This window comes from Galeopterus variegatus, unplaced genomic scaffold, assembly GCF_000696425.1.
Source record: "Galeopterus variegatus unplaced genomic scaffold, G_variegatus-3.0.2 Scaffold1217, whole genome shotgun sequence".
Classification (NCBI taxonomy): domain Eukaryota; kingdom Metazoa; phylum Chordata; class Mammalia; order Dermoptera; family Cynocephalidae; genus Galeopterus; species Galeopterus variegatus.
This window is the reverse complement of record NW_007727328.1, coordinates 233,161-252,213: the sequence shown is the minus strand read 5'-3', so window position 1 is coordinate 252,213 and position 19,053 is coordinate 233,161. Positions and strand designations below refer to the sequence as shown.

At 40.2% G+C, this 19,053-nt stretch overlaps 1 protein-coding gene across 1 annotated transcript in view; it reads left to right on the top strand.

The window, feature by feature from the left end:
* Window positions 1–12,266, top strand: part of ARHGEF33 (Rho guanine nucleotide exchange factor (GEF) 33) — a 50,002-nt gene extending 37,736 nt beyond the window's left edge. Inside the window, exons 15-16 of the mRNA XM_008575618.1 lie at window positions 4,366–4,533; window positions 11,792–12,266. Of these exons, the coding sequence (XP_008573840.1) occupies window positions 4,366–4,533; window positions 11,792–11,921 (298 nt within the window). The 3' untranslated portion in view covers window positions 11,922–12,266. The remainder of the gene's footprint in view (window positions 1–4,365; window positions 4,534–11,791) is intronic.
* Window positions 12,267–19,053: the final 6,787 nt, after the last annotated feature.

Sequence of the window (19,053 nt, the reverse complement as noted above, 5' to 3'; positions counted from 1 at the left end):
AGGTCCCAAAGCGAAAAGCAGACCTATTTGGAAGTAAGGAGGGTAAAGTAAAACCGAAGCGAATCCCACAGCGTCGGCAGCCCCGGGCCTCCATCTGCGGGAAGCAGTCCGAGCTCACTAGCTGGCGGGGAGTGAGAGCAAGGCCAGGCTAGGGGCTGGGGAGCGCGCTGGCGGCGGGCCGGGCAGGCGGCCGGTGGCAGAGGCGGGGCCAAAGGCCGGGAAGCCCCGCGCCCGCCTTGGGGGAGGCGCGTGCCGCAGTGGCCGTTGAAGGCAAGTGGCAGCGCTCGTTTTCCTTTTGTGTACGACGACACAAAGAGCATATTATACATGTACGGGTGTGACGGCAAAGAGCGAAGAAGATCCTCTTACACACACACACACACACACACACACACACACACACACACACACACACACACACACGGTTAGGGGGGTGTCTTACTTCTTAAGCTTGTGGCACCTCAAAGTTGCACTTTTTTCAAAGCACGGCACGCGAGTCCCAGACCCGTCTGCTTCTTCCTCTGCCTGTTAGGTGCACCTGTTTGTTTAAATGTTCAAAATATTGAACGCCACGTGCCAGCCTCTTCTACTCCCTACCCCCACCATCCTTGTTTGTAGCTTGGGGGGTGGCAGGTTGCCCTGTCTCAATGTAGACTCCTGCGAGGTTTGCTGCAAAGCTAAGTTCATTTCAGCTTGCTTTCGTTTTGACTCCAAAAGGGTATCACATTAACTTGCAAACTCCGTTGGGTCAGGGACATCCTAAAATAGCCAAAGAAGCATTGACTCAAAACCACTCTCTTTGGCCTCAATGACTGTTGAGGTATTTTGATGTCTAACCTCGGTGTCTGCAAGCCTCTGGGAATTTAAAGAATGTATCCATGAAAAGACTAGTAGTTCCCAAGCAAATACTTAATTTCTCTGTATGTGATTGGAACAAAGGCAGTTTCTGACATGATAGCTCTGGCCTGTGTCACCACCTTTCTATTCCACCTATTCTCATTTTCAGGTGAGTGAGAAGACATTGATGACTAGTGACTCCTTACATTCGTAAAATTTTCAGCAAACATTGAGTGCCTGCCTTGCACCAGGCTCTGTACTAATTGCTGAGAATTCAGAAGTAAATGGCACCCAGTCTCTGTCCTCCAGGACCACTGGCTTAGTACAGGAAGGAGACACAGAAACACAGTTATAATAAACTGCAGGAGCACATGGGAGGAGTATTAAAAATCTCTTGGGGTGATGTTGGTCAGAGAAGTCCTCCTAGATACATTTAATGTCCGAATTTGATTTTAAAAGCTGCCTAGAAGTTGGTTGGGGGAAGAATGAGGTAGGGAAGCATGAAAAAGGCTCCTTGGCGTGAAACAGCAGAGTGATGTTTTTCCTTTGGCATACTGGGCCAGGTGGGAGTGGTGTACGTTAGGCCAGAGGGACAGGGAGGGGCAGAATCATGAAGAGCCTTGCAGGTTGCTGCCCACCAGGACTCCAGGAGTCAAAGTCTGTGGTTCTTGCAGAGGGCAAAAGCACCTACCTAGTGTGCCCAGCTAAAGTTGCTGAGGTTTCCCAGGGTTCTCAGATTTTCTTCTACCTAAGATTTTCAACTCCAAACTTGATAAAATTCTGTTAGGCAAAATTTCTTGGGCAAATCAATCTTAGGTTTGTGTCCAAGTTTAAAGTTCATTAACAAGGGAAGTAGAAAGGAAATAACAGTGCCGATTCAAAGGGACATGGGCCTTCTAACTAGTATAGTCTATGCTGTAATATTCATAATGTTCATAAAAATGTCTTTTTGGGGGCTAGCCAGTTGCTCCATTTGTTAGAGCGTGGTGTTGTAACACTAACGTCAAGTGTTTGGATCCCCTTACCAGCCAGCTGCCAAAAAAAAAAATCTTTTTTTCCTTTCTTAGTTGATATGTGAAAAATTGGGGTTTCAACAATTGTCAAGGAAAAACCATTAATCAGAAATAACAAGTAATATATCTGAGAAGCAAACAATGAATGATATATTTGTGGCTGTTTACTAGACATACTAAATAACAATAAACAATATATTAGGGATTGTTAATCACACATACTGAACAGCAAGCTTCAGCATCAACAGTGTAAGATGTGAGCCAAGTAAGTTCAGGAAGAGACACCAAGGAGGAATGGAAGTCAGTCCCTCCAGTCCCCCCATGGCTGGCTGGTGTGGGGAACTGAACCCTTGACCTTGGTATTACAAGGCAGCACTCTAACCAACTAAGCTAGCCAGCCATCCTGGAAGCCCGTTTAAAAAGGCTTTTTGTCTAGCAGTATTTTCAAGCATGCAAAGTTCCCATTGCTTGGACAAAATTTTTCTTTCTAAAAACTCAGAAGGCCTGGGTTGTTGGGAGTCCTAGAGAGGTGGCATGCAGAGTGCATGTGTATATGCATGTATGTGCATGTGTGCATGTTTATGTGTGTGTATATATGCATGGCATGTATGTGCATGTTTGTGCATGTTTGTATGTTTTTGAGATGGGAATGGGATGGGTATTTTAGTTGCAAAAGACAAACTAAAAAAGCCATACCCTTAAAGGTGTCACCTATTTGCTGTTGAGATGTGCAAAACTACTGTTGCATCTCTTCAAATATGTTGTGTGTATCTTCCACCCCTACCCAGCAGAGCCAGCAAAGCTTAGTCCTTAGTGTTCTGTCTCTTAAGAGCCAAGAAAGAAGATAGTATGCTTTAGGACAAAGAGTACCTGACTAGGTGTCAGGAGATCTAGGTTCTAGTCCTGGCTCTGCTGCCAAATAGCTGTGTGCTTTTGGACAATTCACTTGGTTTCTCTGTGCCTCCAGTTTTCTCACCTATAAAAATAAGACAATATATACCTACTTCACAAGGTTGTTGTGAGGAACAGATCAAATAAGATAAAGTTTGTGAATATGTTTTGTAAAGTATGGAATGCTATATAAATGCAAGATGCTATTAAGATTATGGTTCCATAGAAAGATTTTCCTTAAACTATTAATATATTTAGTCCCTAAAAGCCCACTTCTCAAAATGTGACCCTTGGACTAGTAGTGAATACATAACAGGGGAAATTGTTATAAATGCAGAATTTGCACCTCAGACCTGCTAAACCAGAATCTGCATTTTAGGAAGATTTCTAGGAGATTCATATAAACATTAAGTGCAGGTGGGCAGATGTGTGCCTTAAACCACTGATTTCAAATCTAAGTGTGCATAATGATTACCTAGGCCTAATTCCAGAGATTCTGACTGAGAAATTCTGGGGTGGGGCTTAGGAATCTACATTTTAAATAGAGGCCCCAGCTGATCCTGTAGTCAGAGGACCACACTTTGAGAAACACTATGTTATGCCATCAAGATTTTGATCTCCATATTTTAATTATGAATCTTAGTAGAATCTCAGAGAAATTCTAGAGCTGCTACTGCAACCCCAAGTTAAGTTTTCAAAGTTAAGCCTGTATGTTTCCTGAAAAAAATTCATTCTGACGCTTTGCTTCTCTATTAGCAAGCAGTCACCAGTCCCACTCATGGTACTTTCAGGGCATGATAGGTGTGCTTTTTTGCTTTGACTTCTTGGGTTCTCTTAAGTTTACTCAAAATTAATCAACTGTTTTTAGACTGCTTTTAGATTACGGTCATCTCAAGGTAAACGTTTTGTTCATACGGAATATAAACATATATATATATATATATATATACGCATCTCTAGCTCATATGCATATAAATATATATATGCACATTTGTTGTTTAGCATACCTCATATTTAAAAAGAAACTAGAGAATTCACAAAAGATACAGCCTTATTTTTAATTTAGTTTACTTTATACTCCAAATACCTTGGATTAAGAATTGTAAAAACTGTATTAAAAGCATACATGAAAGTTGGGAATACTAACTGACATTTACTTCTACACAAGGCTGACCTCTCAAAAAGTATTTCTTTCATTTATGACTAAAATGGAGAGTTAGGAACATGAATTTAAAACTAGTATTACAATTAAGGAACTTTCTTATTTTGTAGAAAGAGAAATATACCTACAGATTTGAGGGGATTACTATTGTTTTTCCAGCAAAACAGTGTTGGTGCCAGAATAGGAATTTAATTTCTATACTTTTTAAACATTAGCTAAATTCCTTTATTTCCTTATCTTTTGTCATAATTATATCCTACTCCAGACTATGTGCCTTGTTACATAGAACATACCACACTCAGCAGAAAATTATCCTCTTTCCACCTACTGATTTCTTCATTAGCTTGAGTTTGCTTTAGTTGGGATTGAGTGCCTACCAGTAGTTTTTTGAGGTGGGTGAGGAAAGTGACAAGGCTAAAACATTGTCCCACAGTCAGGATAGATGTAAGCTTTGGAAAAGAGTAAAAAAAAATCTCTTTTGTGTTTTCAGGAGATGCATTTAGAAGACACCACCAGATTCTGTCCAAAGGAAGAAAGAGAAAGTGAACAAACATCTTTCAGCGATCAGAATCCCAGGCAAGACCAGAAAGGGGGCTTTCGCAGCTCCTTCCGCAAGCTCTTTAAAAAGAAGTGAGTAGCCCTTAGACAAGACAGCATTGTAATTCATTTCCCTTTGGGCTAAGTCTTGAGGTTTTAACAGTAATAAGTATCACGTAGCCTGGTCTCATACATCTGTTTCAAGTTCAGTGCCTGCACCCAGTAGCCACGGTTCCTGCGGGGTGAAGATGTTTCTCATTGTAATCTCAGAGTAGAAGCAATCCCCTGCCTCTTCTGTCATTTATCTCTCCTTCCTTGTTACCAAAGTCATGTGTCCTGAGAAGAGTGAGCAGAGGAGGTCCCCTGGGAAATGAGCTGGTGACAGTCAAATTCCTTTTAGACTGGAGGGCATGGGATCTGCTATTGGAATTGGGCATAATGGGTGCTCCATCAGAATCTCCCCACATGTGGAAAGTTTTGTAAGGGCATTTCAGCACCTCTGTCTTTAGGGGCCTATAGTTATCCTGGGTGCTAGTACATATTTACTGGGACTTCTGCTAGTGTTTTTCCTGAATGAATGGATTTGCCTTAGGCCCTAGTTAAAAATCATGTCAATGAAGTTTCCATACTTCATAGGAGTCAAAACCAAGGCATTTCTGTGGTCCTTCTGAGATTCTAAGTCCTTGTTGTCGTATGGAATATCACTCACCAGGCATTTTGGCCAGCACTGTCATACAGTCTGGGAGGCAGTGGCCAAATCCCAGCATAAAAAGTAAGGAAGAAAGAGGTGACCATTAACATTTGACCATAGCGGGACTTGCCAGTCCTGCCACTGCCTGCCTGAGAGCCTGCTGTTTCTATATTCACTGGTCCCCAGACTACTTCCCTCTCCCTTAGAGAGATTGTCCCTGCTACTTACTTTTTCATGGTAGAGGAGGTTCTTGCAGTCACTTTTAAACAGTAAGTGTTCATATTTTAATGGATGGAAAAGTTAAGCAAATGCATTGTTGCTGTCTTTGGAGAACTGCTGGCGTGTGAGGAAGCACAGGGAGATCACTTTCATCTTGAAGGTAGAGGTTACTGGCTGATTTAGATTATGGTCTTGATGGAAGAATGGGGGGCAGGCCGGGAGTGAGGGGTTTTTTTTCTTTTACTGTATTAGGGTACTTTATAAAGGACTTCATTTTTTTTTTAATGGTTTGTCTAATTCTCCTCCCATGGGGAGGGTGGTGCTGAGATTAGTGGGTCTCTGATTGTTGGTCCCTACCTGTTACTGGAAGGAGGTGGAAGAGGAGGGGAGAACAACAGTTCTGCAATTAGCTACAGCCCTACTGTGCCCTTTCAGTTTTGCTAAGGCAACCGATGTATGCATGTGACTGTTGCTGCGTCCTGAGACTACCTTATTCAGGGGTTGAAGAGTTAAGTACTGTATGCTTCTCTTTATGATCATAGACCTAGATCTTCCTTGGCCCAGTGCCTGCCTCTATCAAGTGTGATAGGGTGGAAGAACCTGGAAGCAGACAACTCTCTGGCCTGACCTTGGGGTTTAGGCTCCTAAATCTTTCTAAGGATTCCAAACTCCTAAAGGCACTGCTTGAGTCTATCTTTTTTTTTTTTTTAATCACAGTATTCTCAAAACAAACAGCCACATTTTGCCCACTACTATTTGTAATGACTGGCTACTGTCTGTTGGAAAGCAACGAGCAATAGATCCACCACTGGTTCCTTTACAGATTCCTGTTTATCAGAGAAATGTAAGCAAATACTCTACCAGTTACTATGAGGCAGAGGGAATGGATTTGTCTTTTCTGTGTCCACAGGGCGGAAGTAGGAGCAATGGGTTAGAGGAAGAACTCCCTAAAAATGCAGTTGCCTGAAACTGGAGCCGGCTGCCTCCTGAGGGAGTGGGTTCTCTTAAGTAGAAGCTAGATGATTCTGGCAAGGGATGATGTGAAAGGTATCCCCACATTGGGTGGGAAGAAATCACTCAAGTCCTTTCTAATGTGGAGACTTGCATTATCTATAGTTTGACTTTGTTGTAGCTCAGTCTGAGTAATTACATGTCTGTTTATCACCTGAAAGAAGAAATTAATGTGGCTTTGGGACCTATAATTTTAAAGACCTACCACATAGCAGACTTAGGTTTTGTCTTCTGTACTCCCCACAGACTTTGGTATAATGCTGAGGACTCGTTTGTGTTGGTGAATTGCTTTTAGTCCTCTTGCAGCTTTTTGGGATTCTCCTTAAGTAAAGGGCTACTGGATTCCCTTAGTCTTCTTGTTCTTTCTCGTAGATAAGTTCCTCCCGCATCGATCATATTGCTGCCACCAATACTGGCACTATACTTTGTATTTAAAATCTGAAGCATTATCCAAGTGAAAGTGAACGTGGAGCCATAGATGACTCTCTCTGGCAGGCTTTCCTGGCTTCTTGTATCTGGCCGAGTACAGTCAGTACCATTAGGTGATGCCTGGATGCCTGCTTATGGCCTGTGATTCAGGAGCCATAGTGGGCACTTTGGGGACTTGGCATGGGATAAAGAAGCAGCTTAAGTAGCTTCTCCTGAGTGTTTTTATCCAAGGACCATAGAAAGTTTGCTCCATTGCGATAAAGTAGAGAGGGAGGATAGGGAGGCCCCAGCATAGCACAGGAAGGTCAGTGGCTTTTAACTCTGATGAGAACACACCATTCTTCTCATTAATTGAACATTCTTTCTTACGTGCACACACTTGTAGGAATCATGAATGACATGGTCCCAACCATTACATAGGAACTTGTACTCTGAAGACAGGCATGTGGACAGGTACAGGAAGGAACCAGGAGACATTCAGCCTATTCTTCTCCTGTGTGTCAGGAGATCAGGCTGGCATCAAGCCCTGTGACTTGAAGAAGTGACTAGTCCTGGGTACTGACACTACTCCAGAGTCTGGCCTCACAGGTCTGAATGGCCAGTGCCAGAAAAGCCGCCTGTGTCCTGTCTGGGGCTTGCTGCCTTCCTCCCCCACAGCCCCTGGAGGCTCATTCCTGTCTACGCTGACACGCTTTTTGTTCCATAGGGGCTTGTTTGGCTGGTGGCCCCACACACCCAGAATGCTGCTTCGGGATGAAGCTAGGCATGGAGCCAGATGCAGCAGAAAACCTGAGAAAGGGTTCTCTTCCCTCTGAGGCTGGGAGGGCCGAATGCTCATATCCACAAGGATTCAAAAGGGAGAGTCAAGTTGGCATCATAAAAAAAAATCCTGAAAAATGCCCATGATATTTGGGGAAAAGGATGACCCTCTGATTGTTTCCATCTCAGGCACGTTTGTCCTGGGTAGATACCAGGTCACATGTCCCTGAAATCTGCCCAGAATTGATCAGAATAAAAACTATATATCTTAAAATTTGAAAATGTTAAGTGATTTTAAACTTTTTTTTTTTTTTCCTTTTTTTGTCTTTTTTCGTGTCTGGCAACGGATCGCAACCCTCAGTGTAGCGCCCGTACCAGACCGGGACCGGCAACGGGATCGCAACCCTCGGTGCTGTGCCCGCACCTCGCTCAGCCAGTGAGCGGGAACCGGTCTGTATGTGGGATCCGAACCCTCGGCGGGAGCGCCGCTGTGCTCCCAAGCGGCGCACTGTAGCAGTGCGCCACCGGGCCGGCCCCGATTTTAAACATTTTTAATGAGGATTCTTGGAAAGCCAGGAACAGACCTGATGCTGGACTGAATACTTATCCCCATGCCTGTAAGCAGTATGGAAGGCAAACTGTCCCACTGTAGAAGGATGTATGCGGAGGCTGTCAAACCTAGATCGTTGGGAAGTCTGAGGCAAATGCTACTTCATCTTTATAGGAGTATGTATATCTTGCACTTAGGTTAATGGGTATTCTTGCTTGGGGGTGTGGCAGTGGGGAAGAGGATTACATAAGACAGTTTAGGGTCAGGGAATGTAAATGGTGCTCTCTCTTTTTATCAAAAATTTTTTATCTCAAATTTGGGGGAGTAAAAGATGAAGAATATGGCTTCATATGGCTTCCAAATGATTAATTCTACTTCCTCATCCATTCTCTTCCTCTTTAGCACTTTATAACTTACATGCCTCAGAGTGTCTCCATGCTGGTCATTACCCCACCCCACCAGTCACATCAGAATCTCTGTTTTCTTAATCACACACAGAGAGTACTTCTACAGGGCCCCATGTAATTGAATGTCAGTGAATCCTCTTCTTTTGTTGTCTTCTTAACTGTTTTTTTTATATGCTCAGTCTTGGCTGTGGAACAGAACAAGTAATAGAAAGCAGGACTGCTAAAGAATCAATTGATCATTTTATCCTAACCTTCTTCTCTTCCTCCTTCTCAAGTCCCTCCCCCTTTCTTACTCACTTTGAGGTTCTTGCTCATTTATGATTTCATTTCCTATATCACTGTAAAATTGAAGGGATAAACATTTAAGATTACTTAATACTGATAGCAAATGTTTCTCCATAGGTCATTTGAAATCAATCATTAAGTTAAGGGTCTTCAGTGTATGAGGTTCCGTCCAGCACAAAAGAAATAAAAGAAATAGTTCCTGCCCATTAGGGGCTTACAGTTCAACGTAATGATAACCTAGCTGCAAGGTATAGTACCTAGCACATAGTAAGCTCTCAACAAGTATTCATTAAATGAATGCTCATGTGTCAGCCTGTTGATTACCAAGGCTGAACTGATTTAGCCAACAGGATGGGTGTTCCCCTACTCCTTACTTTTCCATATGCAAGTCTTCCAAAGCTTTCAAGAAAGATAGTCTTTCTAATGAGAGAAGCAACTCTTAAGTCAGAGGTTTCTGTGGCACTGGATTCCACCCCTCCCCTTCCCCAGCTCCTAACAAGCTTTCAAAGTTTATTTGTAGCAAATCTATGCTCTCTATGACCTACTCAACTTGCTATTTTCTTTGTCTCTGTCATTTGAGTGGAAGGAAAGTTAGCAACAGGCCTGTTCTCTTTTCCTGTTTCTCAAATGCTTGGATGGCTGTGTGTCATTCCCCACGAATGTTTGCCTACCTGTCCCTTTAGTGTTTGCTCAGATCTGCACTGCAGTGAGCCAAAATGGCTCTGGGAGCACAAAAGCCATTTTTATTACAGAGAAAAGGAATAAAAGCAAATACGCTGACCCTTTCTCCTAGATTCTTCAGGTTATTTCCTCGTAATTTAGGTATGTGTTACTTCAGAGACTAACAGCCACGCTTTTGGAAGAGGCCAGGTGGCCAGGTGGCCATATACCATTATAGCATTATAAAGAGATCAGTTAAAATTATCTTTAAAAGGATAAAAATGAGCTTTTAGTCATGGCTACAGTAGAATGATGGATTTTGAAAAGGATTAGCAAGTTAGCTATTAGTTGATTAATAGCTTATATCAAGAAATGCAGAGAAATTCAGACACTGGAGACAGGGAAGGTACAATTTGTCAGAAGAGCCTTAAAAAAGAAAAAAACTAAGCTGAGTTTGTGGACTTTGAAAACTAGACAGGGCGATTTTGGCATTTGTTTCAGAAATGGGAACGCAACTGGTGAAGATTTCTGTGGTCCTTGGGGCTGGTGGTGACATCAAAGCTTTCCCATTTCCAGGTAAACACTACACAGTTGCATGTTGGAACCATCAAAGTGTGACATGTTGGGTTTTGGAGAGATCAGATGTAGCTAAAAGGGGAAATGTGAGGTGAAGATTTTAAGTTTGGACTGCTGACTTTCCGATGAGAAACTGTCATGTGGGGGAACAATTCAGAAGAAACAGAAGCCTAATTCAAATCCTACTCCTAAAACTATAGGCATTCCTAGTCTTCTGAATAACAGAAGATATAGGGAAAGAATGAAATGGTCAAACATATATCTTCCTATAACATTTTGGGTATAGCTGTATTAATCAGGGATGATTTGAATTGGAGGTAGGTGGGAGTTCAGAGAGATGAGAGAAGGCCTGGAGTTTTAGGGTGGGGCATGTGGAGGCTGTTTCAAGGGAGAGGTTAGAGAGGTTCCTGTAAAGGAAGACTTCTCCCCACCAAATATAATCTTATTTTGTGATTACCCAGATGTATAGGAGTTAAGAGGTAGAATAGTTTTTCCTCTCTTTACTGGTATGTAATAGAAAAGTGCTGCTTAGCAACTAGAAGTAGAAAGCATGGTGGGCAGCTATGGCTTCTTCTGTGGTATCAAATCTCAGGGTGAAAAGTGAAAATACCTAGTCAGTCATCAATTTTCAGACATCAGGATTTTAGTCTTTGTGTGGATCCAACTTCTTTCCTTGTATAATGTAAAGGGATGTTTGAATTTTGCCCAATTAATTCAGTAAGTGATAGAGTCATAATTAACTTATCTAATCACAACGAATGAGGACTCAACAGTATCATACCAATGATAGAGAAAGAACTTGGAGGCCATTTATCCTTCTGTTGTGGATAGTGGAAGCGTTACCTGACTCAGCCTCAGCCTATGGAGAACTTGTTCAGTTGTGTAGGAGCTTTGGACAAAGAACTTGATGTCTAACATCACTTTCATACATCCTGTATGGTCTTTTGATATTGGTTCTTAGTTACTGGGCTAGTTTTACCCATTCTAGCTCAGAGTTTAAGCTAGCTAAAGGGCCCCAGTCTAGCTTATTTCCAGAAAGCCTCCTCCCTCCAGGGACTTCTGACATGAACAAACTGGAGAAGGTGCAGAGCTGGAATGGATTACCCAACCGGCTTACCCAAGATAAAGGAAGAATGCACCTTCAACTGGGGACCCAAATGGACTGATGAGAGCTGTTGACTATTGGTTGGCCTTGGTCTCCTTTGTGGTGGTTGAGATTATAGTATCTCCTCAATCTGATTACTGTACTAATTTCTGCATTCTACAAAATGTAGTATATATGTGTGGTTGGCTTCAATAAATTTTTCATTTAAAAATGAAAACAAGCAAAAGCAAGAGTTTGTAATGTAATGCCCAAACTCAGTAAAGGCCTTTGATAACTTTGATTGAGAACAATGAATTTCATCCACTTTAATTTCAGGGCCTTGGTAATTTGTGGAGTAGTTACCTTATTGAATGAAAAATAGGATTTCTTGAGTTTTCTGAGCTTTTATTCCCCTATTACGGTGTTATCACATAGTATTTTACACTGACATATACAATGGTAACAGATATCCCTATGAAGAAGTATTGGAAAGATATTCTCTTTATGTTTGCTACAAATATTAGATACACATGTCCTGAGTCGTGAAATTCAGGAGAGTAAAATTATTCCAGACCTAGCAGCAACTATTTTACAAATGCAAAACAATTTGGATAGATAAAATATTTGAAAACAAATAAAACCAAATCAACCTGTACTTTATCTGTGTGCTGAGATTTTAGGTCCAGTGGATCAGAATACAGGGAAAAAACTAATGAGAATCCCTCAATGGATCCTTCACCCACCAAACAAGATTTCTTCAGAAACCGACTTGCTCTTGCAAATGACCTTGACCAAGGAACAGCTGTGTAAAACATATTTAAAGTTGTATTGTCAAGTGGTAAGATGAGGATAAAAAGCTTGTATATATCTGTGTAGGAATATATATCTATATATTGATGTATAAATACCTGAGGAAAACTCATATAAATACTTACATATGAAACTAAATCAACATGTAAGACATTGAAGAGATGAAGATTAGTCTATGGTTAAGATCTGGCTTTTGAACCTCAACACTTGTGAAAAGGGAAACGAAGACTTTTCACATCATTACAGAAAAACACAGTAAATTTGGAGGGAAATAAACATTTGTAAGAACAAAAACTTCCACTTGAAGTCATTGGCCAAGTATAGTATTGGAGCATGTTCATATTTAAGATAGATGTGAATTTTATGCTTCCTAGGCACTTAGCTTATTAATTCATCCCAGTGTTCTTAGACTAATATATATTATGTTAGGGGCCAGTTCTGTCTTGCTATATATGTCTTCCAGAAACCCCAAGGCAATATCTAACATCCCTTAAGGCAAAGGATTAATTAACAGAACTCTATTTTACAAATTATTATTGCAAATCTGAGTTGTGGAGAATTTATGCTTAAATCATAATACAGAAGGCTCAAAGCTTAAAGACACATTGATCTCCAAACTTGTTCTATGGTTATGGAAATCAGTAAAGGGAACAATGATTTCTGTAGAAACTCCAGGTGGCGGGGGGGTGTGCTGAGGATGGGAAACCATCCACAGTCTGCGTTTTGAGTACTCAGTCTTCAAGATCTCCTAGTGATCCTGAGTGCCACACACACTGACTGATGGACTGGGATAAAAGCACTGATTTAGCCATATCCTCTTTACTCTGGAAAGAAGTTGGTAGAAGCACTAGTATTTTAATGGCTCACACACAGTAGTTGCTACACCACCAGGTCAGAATGAAAACTCAGGGTTGAAGTACCTGTTTTCCAGAATTAAGTTGTAAAGAAATAAAGCTCTTACAGCTCAGATAGAGGAACCATCTTGCAGAAAGGCGTGCCTGGCTCTGGGGTAGTAAAATGTGCTGTTTCCACATGGATATGTCCAACGTGGTCAGCATCCTTGATAATGCCCCAAACATCAGGTTCACAATAGAAAAAAATTAGTTTTAAACAATTTGTCTCTATTCCCAGTCAGTTACCTTGGAACAAATTAGGGTATTTGGCTTCTGTTCATTCAGAATCTTGGTACTCAAACTCACTTCTTCAGAGGCTGTTCCTCTATTAATGCACTGTTGATAAAACAGGTGAGGTTTCACTTCTAAGTGATACTAAGTTTTCTTCCCCTTGTCTGATGACTAATTAGGAACTCATTCATTAGCATTGTGAATGATAGGTCTCTGGAACACGTAAAGGACCACTGCCAAGTTTTTGGAGTTTCCAATATTTAAGTTGAAGTCAAGATTTTCATTTGCATGAAATTAATGAATTCATTTGAAATTAGACTTTTCTCTCTTATCATGTCAAAGAAGTTTTAGGGCAGTGCTTAAAAACACAATGCCAAATTGACTGGACAAGGAAAGTAAAATAGAAGTCACAACCTCTTAAATAAACTATAAGCAATAATAAAATTCTTTCCCCCTTCATATTTTATCATAAAAATGATCAATTACTGGGAAAATTTTAAAAATATCACTTCCAAATTTCATTTTGATAGCATCCTCTGAAAAATCTTGATCTTAGAGCTGTAGTACAACTCATTTAGTTGTATTCTATGAAAGCAGTAATAATTAATGTTGCTACTGTCTGGGTCCCCATCACCTAATATCTGTATTTTTCTGGTAGCTTTCTAACTGCCTCTAAGCATTCTGCTCCATCTATTCTGCATGTCTCTAACACATTACTATTCCTGAATACTGCTCTGTGTGAAACTCTTCAACTGTTCCTACTTTTCTGCAGTCAAATTCCAAACTCCTTGGCTAGACCTAGCTGAAGGCTCGCTCTCTCTCTCCAGCAAGGCTCTAAGTTTTCTTTCTGGCTACCACCTCCTACTTTGCAGTTCTGGGTGAACTAATTTACCTTGACTAAACTGGACTTTTTCTGTTTCCCAGTGAGCCATGCACCTTACTTAGGCTCATTCTTGCTTCATGCCTTCTCTCTAGCTCCTCTCTCTGCTAACTTTAAGACATGGTGTAAGCCTCATTATCTTTTTGTGACTTCTTGTGGTGTAACTTGTTTATCTTTTGGTGTGTTTGTCTTTTGATGTGTTTGTAAGAATGGAAGCCCCCTCAAGGGCAGGGCCCATGCCATATCTTTTTTTATTCCCTTCCACCTCTATATGAGTACATAGTAGGTGCTCAATAAATGGCTGATGCCAGGTTAATGGTGGTGCTATTATAGGTAGAGGGCTACAGAAAAGAATTTCTACTCTTAATTTGACAAAGAGCTTCAGGGTTGTCACTTTACCTCCCTGCTTTTCGTTTTATTAAAGAAAAAATACCAGTCACAAAGGAAATAAAATTCAGTTGTCTTCAGAAGCAGTTAAAGGCACCACTGACACTTTCACAGCATCTAGTATTAGAAAACACCTCTCCATTTTAGAAAAAAACTTTTTTCTTGTCCTGGCTCGTTTCATAATTTTTCTAGGTAATACTGTAAATTGGCAAGGGAGCTCTGATTTTTAATGTATCTATTAATGATATTTAATGTAATGTTACATTTCAGATGAAGTCAGGGTGGGAAAGAGCTTGACAGTTGCTGCATCTGATCTCCAGCTCTCTAGAGAAGTGCAGTTTACATAAGAGACCACAGCTGTCTTTGGAAAGTGTTTGGGTTGATCTGCAGAAAGAAGCACTCTACCAAAACGTGAAGTGGATATTTTTGCACAGGCTTGGGGTTGCAGCAGTTTCCCTCTGCAGCCTTACGGGATCTGTATACAAGCCCAAGCAAGGACTATCCTTTTCTGACTATAGAATTGGAACTTTTGAGAACCAGGGATTTGTAGACCAACACTCTAGGGTTCTTCCCAGTGGGCTATTACATCATATAACAAATAGTTTAAACTAGTCTGGGACTTGAAAGTAGAATGTTAGGGAAAACCTTTGAACAGTGTTTTCTGTTTAGCCTCATGACTTATTCCCTCATCTCCTTCAAGTTTTTAGTCATATGTCACCTTCTCCATGAAGGTCCTTGTAAAAATGCAGATTCCTGGGCACTATGTTAGTCTTACTGTGTTGGAATATTTGGGGTAGGATCCAGAAATCTTCATTTTAAATACAGTCAGGTGATTCTTTGGCCCACTGGAATTTTAGAGCTACTACCTCTTAGACCAATAAACTGGATAATCTAGTATGTAAACTTCAGCACTCAGATCCTATTCACAGATTGAATTTTAGGTCAGAATAAAGAAAACTAATAGTTCATCAAAACCCAAGTGAATATTTTTGTATTTTTAAATTTATCATCTGTGACCTTTACTATCATATACAGTAAAATTTTGATTAAAAATCAGCCTAGATGGTTAGCTCAGTTGGTTAGAAGTGCAGTGTTATAACAAGGTCAAGGCTTTGGATCCATGTACCAGCCAGCCGCCAAAAAACAAACAAAAAATATATACATATACACATCACCAGTGCTCTGTGTAAGCTGGTGAGTTGATCTATATTCTGATAATTAATTGTATGCACTTAGAAAAATAACAAAATGAATGTCGTACATGAAGTTGTATAATAAAATTAAATCTAGTTTTCAGTCTGAACTTTTTCTTGAATCATCACCATTAACTTTTCTAAAACAATAATGCTTTCGGGACAGTTGGGATTCTCATATCCTGAAAAGTGATTTAAGGATGTTGTAGCACTCTCAACATCCAAGCACCCTTATGTTTATATTACATAGGCCAGTGAGTCTCACGTGATGGGGAGAAGCTGGGAGAAAAGGAACGGTAAGATAGTTTTTCAAAAGGGGATATGGGTTAAAAGAAGGTTGAGAAAACTGATGGAGACCTATATTTTAAATGAAAAAAACCAGAAATTGATGTGGGATACTAGACTTGAGGTTTAAACATGTAAGAGCATAAAGATATGAATTTGGGCAATGCTAAGAATACCTTTTTGGGAAGTTGTTAGATGTTCAAAATAGTCAATTTTTATCCCCAAACCAAATTAACTTTTGTTTTCCAAAATCTGTTGTTTTCCAAGAGCTAAGTACATAATCTTTTTTTTTTTTTTTTTCCTGGTAGCTGGCCGGTTTGGAGATCTGAACCTTTGACCTTGGTGTTATAACACCAAGTGATAACCAACTGAACAAACTGGCCAGCCCCATAAGTACCTAATCTTTAGTGAGTCATTTATAAAATAGATTTTTATTCCTATTTGCCTCATTCCCTTCAGCGATAGTAACATTCAATGAAAACTGAATGTGTTGCTTCTTTTTTGTGTCTATATATCCTATTCATCTGGAGACAGTGGGATCTGCTGTAGAGGACTGTTGGTAGATAGCATCTTTGCTTCTGTCTGAGTGTGTTGTCTCCACTCAGCACTAGATCTCATTCCCCTTTCCTCATTATCACATTTTCCTTTCCAGCTGGGGCAAACGCTTCCAGCATATAAACATGCCCTTATTTCTCCCATCTTTAAAGCAAAAGAAATCTCTTGATCATTCTAGCTATGCCCCAGTTCTCTGATTTCCTTCATGGTAAAATCTGAAAACTGCTCCAGTTCCTCTCCTGCCATTCTTTATTAACTTACTAGGCCCAAGCTTTTGCACATGCCACTCTCCTGAACTGCATGTGACGAGATCACCAGTGACTTCCATGTTGCTATATGAATAGTTCAGTCATCTTCCTCTCCCTGTCAAGCAGCATTTTACATGCTAATCACTTCCTCCTTCTGAAATAATTTCTTTACTAGGCTTCAAGGACACGCATACTCCTGGTTTTCATCTTTCTTCACTGGCGGTTCCTTCTTGGTCTATTTGCTGGTTCCCCTTCTCTCCCCACTTTTAATGTCAGAGTGCCCCAGGGCTCTCCTTTGCTCAGATCTCTTCTTTTTCGAGTCTATACTCTCTTCCTTTGTGGTTTTATCCAGTCTGCTGGATTTAAGATATGATCTTTTTGAAAGTGACTCCCAATTTTATATCTTTAGCCTAGACTTCTCTCCCATACTCCAGGCTAAAACTCCAGCTGCTGCCATAACATCTCTTAAGATCTCTAATATATTTATTGTACTTAATGTGTCCAAGCCTGCTTCAACCATATCTTCCCCACCTCAGTGAATGGTAACTTTTTCCTTCCAGTTGCTCTGGTCAAAAACCTTGATGTCATCCTCAACAATTGTTTCTCTTACCCCACATCCAGTCTATTAGCAAATTGGCTGTCTTCAAAACATATCCAGACTGTGACCTCTTACCACCACCACTGCTATCACCCTGGTCCAAGCCACTTTCTACTGGGCTAGCCTCCTTGTTCTCACTCTTAACCTCTAATCAGTCTCAATATGTTAAAATGTAAATCAGATCATGTCATTCTTCTGCTCAAATCCTCTAAGGGCTCTATTTCTCTCAAACAGAAGTCAAAGTCATTAGAAGAGCTTTTAAAGCCTTTAGTTATCTGGACCTCATTAAATCTCTGATGGCAAGTCCTTCTGTTCTACCCACATTCATTCCTCTCCAGACACAAGCAGCTTCCCTGTTCCTCAGATATACCAAGTACACTCCTGCCTCAGGGCAGGGAACTGGCTATTCCCTGATTTGGCATATTCTTCTCTCAGATACCTGCATGTCTCATTTCTTAACCTCCTTCAAGTCTTTATTCGTAAGTCACCTCTGAGGCAGACTGACCATCCCATTTAAATTTCACCTCCTCTGTCTCCCACATTCCCAGTGACCTTAGGATTTTTTGTTCATAGCAGTTATAGCATTCTATCGTATACCTATTTATTATGCTTATTACTTATTGTCTCCATTTCCTCACTAGATTATAAACCCTATGATGATACGGACTCTTATCTGTTTTGCTCATTGCTATACTCCTAACATCAGAACTGCACTTGGAACAGTAAATATTTGTTAAATGTTGAATAGTCAGGTGGGCCTTTATCAAATGCTTATAACCTAAGGTCACTCAAAACTAATTTAAATGATGATAAACAGCAAAGGAAGCCATCTAGTAAAGAATAAAATTATGGGGACTTCAGGATAAACAACCATAAAATTATGGGGACTTTCAGTGTACTTTTAAAAGATACCTAAAAGCAGGTAAACTTTGAAAACGTATCCCTCATAACTTCAGTTACCATTTATTAAGTACCTATTCTGTGAAAGGCATTGTGTTTTACACCTATTACCTTTAAACCTCATAATAGTCCCAAATAGTAGATGTGTTAACCTCCTTGTACTAACAAGAAACAAACTCTCTAAAGTCACTCACGTAATAAGTAATGGAACCAGAATGTGAACAAAGATATGATTACAAAGCACCTACTTATTTTACTTTGTCACATTGAGTCTTCCTTTCCTTGATGAGTTATTAAAATAGAAAAACTTCTAAATGGGCAGTAGTTTTTCTTACCTCTAATAAGACTCAAAAGTCCTAAAATGTTAGAACGGCCATAAACTCTTTTTTTAGAATTGTATTCTATATCATAGTCCTACTTCTTTCTGGAAGCCATGTGCAACTATCTGCAAAAAGGCAGGATCAGCTGTTGGCTGTACCATAGAGACTTAAGCCCCGAGTCTTTGATGACCTGACATGATTAAAATAAGTAAAAAAGCAAATCACTTGGTTAAAGCTCAAAAGAAGTGACGTTTCAAAAGTAAATTCAAAGTTGTTTGACTAATATCAATGTTAACATCATTTTCCTATAGCTATTAAATTGATTACCTAGAATATACTCAATTATACATTTGGATTTCACAAATCCAAGGGTCTACCAAATTAATTTGTATAAACCAATGATTTTGTGTCCTTAAACCAAAGGAAAAAAATCACTAATGACTTTCAGGTATTCCTGAAAGCAGTTTTCCAAATACCAGGGATCAAAGTTGAATCAATGGTCTCAATCACTAACTGCCACATGATGTTGGCTAAGTCAGTCTTACTTCTCCACGCCTCCCTTGCCTCAATTTTTAAATAAGGGGATTGGATCTCTAAGGATTCAGCAGTTTTTACATTCTATATAGTTCCCCTTGAATGACC